The 8,474-nt window shown below is 44.4% G+C and overlaps 1 protein-coding gene across 1 annotated transcript; it reads right to left on the reverse strand.

The window, feature by feature from the left end:
• Positions 1 to 467: 467 nt before the first annotated feature.
• On the reverse strand, positions 468 to 5,327 carry LOC108892233 (muscarinic acetylcholine receptor M4). Its single transcript, XM_018689680.2, has 2 exons — positions 3,968 to 5,327; positions 468 to 2,472 (listed from the first exon to the last, which is right to left on the reverse strand). Exon 2 carries the CDS (start codon positions 2,465 to 2,467, stop codon positions 1,163 to 1,165), a length of 1,305 nt encoding a protein of 434 aa, XP_018545196.1. The 5' UTR covers positions 2,468 to 2,472; positions 3,968 to 5,327; the 3' UTR covers positions 468 to 1,162.
• Positions 5,328 to 8,474: the final 3,147 nt, after the last annotated feature.

An 8,474-nucleotide genomic window follows, 5' to 3' on the forward strand; every position in this document is an offset into this window, starting at 1 on the left:
AACAATAAACACTAAAAATAAGAAACACTATCAGTTAAATAACTTTTTGAATGCAGGATATTAACTTGTTTTCCATAAACCGAGACCTTATCTAAGTCCAGGCTGTGCAGCTGTGACCATCTCTGACTTCTGTATCATGTTTATACACACAACTGTGGGTCAATAGACAGCTATCAGGAATGGACTCAGAGCACAAACGCACTTTAACCCATGCAAACAGAAAAGCCCAATGGCATCACTGAAACGTGTGGCTAATGTTAACGCTGACATCCAGGTGTAAAGCAGCCAGCTAAAGACACAATATAACACAACATGAACATGTTCAGTTTGTCAGAGTCACAAAGAAAAGAGTTCACCTTCAGATTTGATGCACTGATTTTTATTTTTACAATATTAAAGACAATTTTCTATTTAATAGTGTAGAATTAGAATTAGAATAAATAAATACATGGATGAATAATTAATAATCCTTCAGCTGTGGAGAACAGTGAACAAACAGAAGTGTTAGTAATAACAGGAAATTATGCAGAACTATAACACTGCACATATGAAGATGCCTGTCAATATAAAAAGTAAAGAAATTAATTGTAAAATCTCAGTAATACCTTTACCTGCCAAGTCATAGTTACACATGATCACTGTCTCTTTTAAAAAGTGTCCAAAACAGTTTGAAGTGATTTTAGTCTAAAGCTTCAAATTGAATGACTCATTTTCCACATTTCATCACAAATAAACTGATGCTCAACACAAATTAACACGGTATTAACGATCTCAGCGTTAAGAACTGTCTGACTTTATGGATCATTATCTTCACTGTTGGCTGCTGTTGTCATTTGTACTTTGATTTAAAGGCTAGCGCTGCTGAAGTTCTATTATACATCCTTGAAGTCTGCAGCACTCATGAACGAGCCGCACCAGAACACAATTCCCAGACTGCTCATTGGTTTGTTACACATAACGGTTGACAGACGAGCCAGCAGACATGCTTGTTATTTGGCCTATCGGCTTCTGGCTGTGAGTCACGAATGATCTTGAGTACGGGCTGGAGAGTCAAGAATCTGATGATTCCTGATGTGTTTAGTGTTTCAGGGTCGTATTATTGCAGATTTATGAATAAAGACATTGTGGCCATTTTGTTGGCCGACCCCTGACGACATAACGGTCATCGCAGCTTCCTGCTGCGGCAGCGCAGGAGGCTGCAGAAGGTTTTCCTGAAGGTGATGTTGCACAGAGCGTAGCAGCCGGGGTTGATGGTGCTGTTGATGTAGGTCAGCCAGTATCCTGTGGTCCACAGACTGTTGGGGATACAGAAGTGACAGAAGGTGGCGATGACGGCCATGATGTTGTACGGCGCCCAAGTGAGGATGAAGGCCAGCAGGATGGCCAGGATGGTCTTGGTCACCCTCCTCTCCCTCGCCATCACTCGACGCCTCCTCCTCTCCTGAGACCTGAAGCTGGGACTGGTGGAGAACACTGCAGACGCCTTCCTGTGGAGGTCGGCGTTGGATGACGAGTCGTTCTCGATCTTGTTGTAGTCTTCGTCTCGGCGGGGGCGGGTCCGAGTCAGACAGACGTCCGTTGGCTCTGACGTGTCTCCGGGACTTCTGGACGCTCTGTGGTTCCTTCTTGTCTTCGGAGTGCTAGACTCTGACTGGTTCTGAGACAGGTCTGAGCCAGGGTCACTAGTCACCCAGCTGCGTCGTTTCAGGAGGAAGTCTTTAACGGACGGACTGGATGTCCTGAGTGTGCCTCGCTCTGACCGGAGCATGCTCAGGCGGCTGCGGCTGGCGGTGGACAGGCGGCTGTACAGGACGATCATGGTGAAGGCCGGCAGGTAGAAGGAAGGAAGCGTTGTCCCCAGAGTGACGGCGGGACTGACCAGCAGCTGTGTGTAACACTTCCCATCAGGGACGACTCGTCGGCCCCCGGCGGTCTGCCAGCAGAGGATGGCGGGGGCCCACAGGACAAAGGACAGCAGCCAGGCGGCGCCAATCATTAGACCGGCTATCGCGCCCGTCCGCCGTACCGGGTAGCTGAGTGGCCGCGTCATGCAGAAGTACCGATCCAGACTGATGATCAGCAGGTTCATGACGGAGGCACTGCTCACCACGTAGTCCACAACGAGCCACATGTCGCAGAGCGCAGCCCCCAGGGGCCAGTGGCCCCGCAGCAGGTAGAGCGTGTACAGGTTCATGGAGAGCAGGCCAATGATCAGGTCGGCCACTGCCAGGCTCAACAGGAAGTAGTTGTTGATGGTCCGCAGGTGGCGGTTGACCTTGATGGACAGGAGGACCAGCGTGTTGCCTAGCACGGTGATGATGCTGAGGGAGGTGGTTACCATGACGATGAGGATCAGCTGAGCGGTGCTGTACGGACACGCCGCTCTGATTGGAGGCCGACAGGAGGCATTAACGCAGGGGCGGAGCCAAGCTGAGGCATTCAGGTCTGGTTCAGGTGCTGGTCCCATGTTTCCTACAAAATAAAACACACGGACTCAGACTGATTCTGAAGAAAAAACAAAGGAGAGAAGTCAACTACGACTCCCAAGATGCATTTCACTGCACAAACAGCCAATCACAGAGCTTCACAGTCTGTGAGCTGAAGTTTCCACTTTGTAGAAAACTGATAAAACATTCAGCTGTTTAACCTCTGACTGACTTCTTCTCCACGGCATCGACAGCTGAGGCTCATGGGTAATGTAGTATTTAGATGGAGCTGAAATCATTCACAACATAAATCTGTCATCCAGTTTCCCCAGGTAGAAATAATGAAGCATCAAAACTGTACTTCAACTAATAAATAATATAATGAGTTGACTAATCAATGAGTTGATCAGCAGAACATTAATCAGAATCTATTCTAATGATCATTTAAATCAAAGTCTCCAAACGTTTGATGGTTAAAGTGTCTCAGTGAACTGGTTCTTCCTCCAGCTCTGGTGTCAGAAATATTTCTCGTTATTTTACTGATTAAAAGAGAAAATAACCATCAGATTAATCAATAATGAAATGAATCATTCAAACTTCAGTCAGTGCTGTTTCCTGGGGGCACAGGGACGAACCTTCAGCGGCCACTGGGGGGCAGCATTTCTGCAGGTTCATCAATTAAAGACTTAAAAAAACCATGAAGACATGAAGTTCGACTGTTCATCGATATGAATGAATGACTGTTTATATCACATTGTTTTCAGCAGTTTCCAGCTGAATGTGACAATAATTTGTAATGATGTCATTAATCTAATGAATGTGAGCTGGACCCTGATCAGCTGCATTAAAATGACTGGACGTACTCAGCACTGAGCTTCATCATATTTAACACTTTCAGAAGAACTGAATCAAAACCTGCAGAGACTGAGGCTGCAAATGGTTATTTTTATTATTGATAAATCTGATGATTATTGTCTTGATTAATCATTAGTCTATAGAATCTGCAGTGACGTCGTCAAACGTCTTGTTGTGTTTGACCAACAGTTTAAAACCAGAGACTCAGTTCACTGTGACAGAGGAACCAGAGAAAAAACAATTAATCAATTGATCGCCAAGAAATGAATTTTCTGTGGATCAATCATTACAGCTTTTTCAGTGTAGAAACACTGTTACAGTAAAACTCCTGCATTCACAGTCAGTCCAACAGCATCAGCATCAGAACGTTAAGTACTCGTGATGCAGAATGAGTCGTGTCAGATCATAAACACTGATGCATCAGTGTCTCCATCACTTTCCTGTTACAGCTGATTTTAATGACTCTTTATGAACATGGGAAACCGGAGAATTTCCTGCTCTTTATTAATAAACAGAACAATTCAGGAGAAGAAAACTACAGCTACAGTATTTCCTTCTGAGACGTAGCGGAGAAACATAAAGTGACAGAAAACTCATCAGTGTTGATGTAAAAATCATCTTTGATATTTAAAAATATTAAAATCTGAAGATAAAAATTAATTTCCCAACAGAGTTCAGAGACTTACCGCTGGTCCTGGAGCAGCTGAGTTCAGCTCAGTGTGTTGGTCCTCAGGAAGCAGCAGCTGTTTATATTCAGCCTCAGTGTCATTAAGAGAGTCTCCTCTGCTGCTGTAACTGACCTCAGATCAGTCTCAGGTTCACGTGGGACGTAATGACACATTACTGAGAACACAGCTTCCGTTACCATCTGAACTCATCCATCTCAGCCGTCAGTCGTTCAGACACAAACTGATCCTGGATCAGAGACGTCAGCTGGATCTGATGACGGAGAAGAAAACAGATGTACTGTTAATAAAGAGAGAACGCAGACCAACTCACCTCTCACCTGGCTGCGCTGACACACAGGTGCACTCTGGTACGCTGTGACATCACTGCCTCCTTCGTCTCCTTCACACAGGTGAGTCTGAGTGAACTTTGACCTGTGAAATCTCACAGCTGTCCCACGTCCAGATGATCAGTTTTCTGAAAATGCTGAAATATCCACCTCAGCATTAAAAAGACATTATCCAGGTGCAATATGGGAAATGTAGGAGCCAGTGTTTTTGGACTAAAAGTCAGAGCAGCTCCACCTCTGCTGCTCAGACTTAGACTGTTTTAATCAGACTGAAATCACTAACACTTCAGATCTGGAGCCTGAGCTCAGTTACAACCAGGAGCTGTACTTTACTCAGTTACTTCAGAACATTAAGTTACTGAGGTGTTTATGTTCTGTCTCCACGACAACGATGATCCACTGATCAACTAACAACAATTACACAGAGATTATTTATGTTCCTGGTTCATGAGGCCTGACTGATAACTGATCTATGACTGACTGATGAGCTGATTGATGACTGATTGATGACTGATCTATGACTGATTGATTAGCTGATTGATGAGCTGATTGATTAGCTGATTGATGAGCTGATTGATGACTAATTGATGACTGATTGATGACTGATCTATGACTGATTGATTAGCTGATTGATGAGCTGATTGATGACTAATTGATGACTGATTGATGACTGATTGATGACTGACTGATGAGCTGATTGATGAGCTGATTGATGAGCTGACTGATGACTGATTGATTAGCTGATTGATGAGCTGATTGATGACTGACTGATGAGCTGATTGATGACTAATTGATGACTGATTGATGACTGATTGATGACTGACTGATGACTGATTGATGAGCTGATTGATTAGCTGATTGATGACTGATTGATGAGCTGATTGATGACTGATTGATTAGCTGATTGATGAGCTGACTGATGAGCTGATTGATTAGCTGATTGATTAGCTGATTGATGACTAATTGATGACTGATTGATGACTGATTGATTAGCTGATTGATTAGCTGATTGATGACTGATTGATTAGCTGACTGATGACTGATTGATTAGCTGATTGATGAGCTGACTGATGACTGATCTATGACTGATTGATTAGCTGATTGATGACTGATTGATGAGCTGATTGATTAGCTGATTGATGACTAATTGATGACTGAATGATGACTGATTGATGACTGATTGATTAGCTGATTGATGACTAATTGATGACTGACTTATGACTGATTGATGACTGATTGATGACTGATTGATGACTGATTGATTAGCTGATTGATGAGCTGACTGAAGACTGATCTATGACTGATTGATTAGCTGATTGATGAGCTGATTGATGACTGACTGATGACTGATTGATGACTGATTGATTAGCTGATTGATGACTAATTGATGACTGATTGATGACTGATTGATGAGTTGGTGTCCTGAGGTTCATCAGCTCTCGCTGCCTCCACCTTCACTCCACCTCTGATTCTGGTTCAGCTCCATCTGAGAAAATCACCGTCGTCCTCTGAATGTGGATCTGAACTCGTCCCTGTTCACCTGATGTGGACCCTCAGACCATGACCTCTGACCCCTGATGGAGGAGGAGCTCAGCGGACGCCATTTTGACTCAGGTGATGAGGTTTTCTCAGACAGAGCTGGAACAGAGAAACCAGAGTTTAATAGTGGATTCACTCCCTGATGTTACTGTTGCCTGATATTTGTCGTATTCTGTTTACTGGGATCCACAGCTCGTTATTCACATCATCATCATCATCAGGAGAGAAACGATCTGAAGGTTTTCTGGGTCCGGTTTGACTCGTGTTCCTGCCTCTGACGTCTGAAGACTTTAACAACTCAAAGATGAAGAATCAAAGAACTAAAACTCAGGAATTTGCCCGATAAATTATTTATTAGCTTTGAATCTAAATGACTACCTGAGTGTGTGTTTACATCACTGTCTGCTAATAAAAGCTGAGATTAACAGGAGATAAAAGATTTGGAGCTCGACACATGAATATTCCTCCAGACTGGAACCAGCTGATTTTTTTAAACACATTATGGATGAATCATGACTGAATCACCGTCAACGACTCCACCTGGTCACAGAAAAACTCTCAAAGCTCTTTAATTACATCACGTCTAAAAGTCAAAGCAGAGAATCGCAGCTGTACAAACTCCACAGTCTGACAGAGCAGGGTTTGGTGACAGGTGTACCTTCCTTATTTATCTGTTGCATTGTTGAAAACGGTGACGCTCTGTTCATCATTCACAAGAGAAGAAGGGGGAGGAGGGGGGAGGGTAAAGTCACCCCCCTCCCTCCCCCAAACACACACAAAACAGACACAACATCACCCAAACAACGTTTTTAAAATGTTCATTGATCAAGTAAAGCCAGGAGGAGCATTCAGATCACCTGCTGTTTGTGTTTCTCTTTACATGCAGCTGCTGTCCTCCCCCTCCCTCCCCTCCCTCCCCCCTGTCCCTGACCTCACCTGGACTAAACCTGCAGGAAATAAAGGTTAAATAAAAAATAAAAAGTAAACAGCTCTGTCTCCGATCACACAGTGTCTCTGCACAGCTCCAATCAGGGCTCTCCTCCTCCTCTTCATTTCATAGGTCCGTTTACCCCCCCCCCCCAAAAAAAAAACACACATACACAACTTAAACACTATCAGTACATGAACCTCTATGCAGCTTCGTGTGTGGATGGCTAAGCACATGTGGAATAAGAATAAAAAAACAAACTCTAAAACAGCTGCGAGCGTTGGCGGCTGTACAGTCTCACAGGCTGCAGGAGGAAAAGTAGAGCTTGATCAAAAAATTCAAGTTTTCTTCTGCAGGAGTTCGAAGACGGGGGGGGGTTAGTTTTCCACCACAGGAACTGAACCTGGAGCTGAAGGTGAGGACAATCTGTGTGATGTTCAGGTACCTCAGATTCATATACAGATCCAGAGACTCTGTGTCGCATCCCTTCAGACGCTCCATAAGAAACATCTGATGCTGTTTAAGCTGTTTGTCTTAGTGGATTCTAACAGGAAGATTCCGTCAGTCTGAGGCAGGTGTTTACACTTCCACAGAAATGAACAAAGCCCACCTGTAAATGTTGTGAGAGACTCAGTCTGACAGTCGGCACTCTGCCGTGTGATCATCAAGTAAAGATAAAGAGGAATCATTAAACACAGGAGAGTCTCAGTTAAAGATGTCACAGCCAAACAGGAAAAATGTGACCGATGATCTGATCTGGAGTCAGTCTCCTGGTCTCTTGTTGCTCTGTTCAGCTGACGACCTGCTGAGGGTGGGATCATTTAACGATACCGAGGAAAAGGAAAAATCTGATCAGAGCTAACGACTGACTGAACTCTGATCAAATATGACGTCTGTGCTTCAGTGGCAGAACCAAAAACCAAATGGTTCCTGCAGGTTCAGGTTCTGAGGATCTCCAGGTTCCAGGTGGTTCAGTTCCCGTGGTGGAAAAGTGTGACCAGATAACACCGAGCAGAGAGATGCTACACGTCTCCTGCCTCTCCCCAATAAAACACACCACCACACACTCACACACGTCTCTGTACTCACCACAAACACACACACACACACAACAGGAGCCTCTGTTTGGACCTGGTGACTCAGATTCTGACCTGATCCAGAACTAACATCTGATTTTAAACGACGCTGGAAGTTGAAGTCTGGTTTCTCATCATCAAACCTCCTGCTCAGACTGAAACCATCTCAGACTGTTTTAAGTCTTCAGCAGGAACCAAAGAGCTCAGAGCTGAGAGCCACAGACAGAGGGGGGAAGGTTGAGAGACGGACCAACAGTTGGTTTGAGTCTGAACATGAGATTTAATAAAACCAGTCTTTGTGTTTTCCTTCTACGGGTCCAGACAGAATCCAAACTTCTTCATCGTCCACAGGTGTTTATAAAGTTAAAGTAAAGCTGAGGCTCAGCTCTGTTATTAAACCAGCAGAGTCTGGACCAGAGGAAAAACCAGGATCATGAAGTTTAGATCAACAGCCGTCGTTGTCGGTCTCATGGTTTCACACCAGCTCCAAACAGACTCACACACACATCAAACACACCATAGTGCAACTGGGTCTGGTGGGTATTTTAGAGGGGGGAGTGTTTGGAGCAGCCCCCACCCCGCCCTCAAACAGGAAATGGTTCGTCTCCTCTTCAGCCTTTTGAAAAAGAAAAATC

Source organism: Lates calcarifer, unplaced genomic scaffold, assembly GCF_001640805.2.
Source record: "Lates calcarifer isolate ASB-BC8 unplaced genomic scaffold, TLL_Latcal_v3 _unitig_2130_quiver_2135, whole genome shotgun sequence".
In the NCBI taxonomy this organism is placed as follows: domain Eukaryota; kingdom Metazoa; phylum Chordata; class Actinopteri; family Centropomidae; genus Lates; species Lates calcarifer.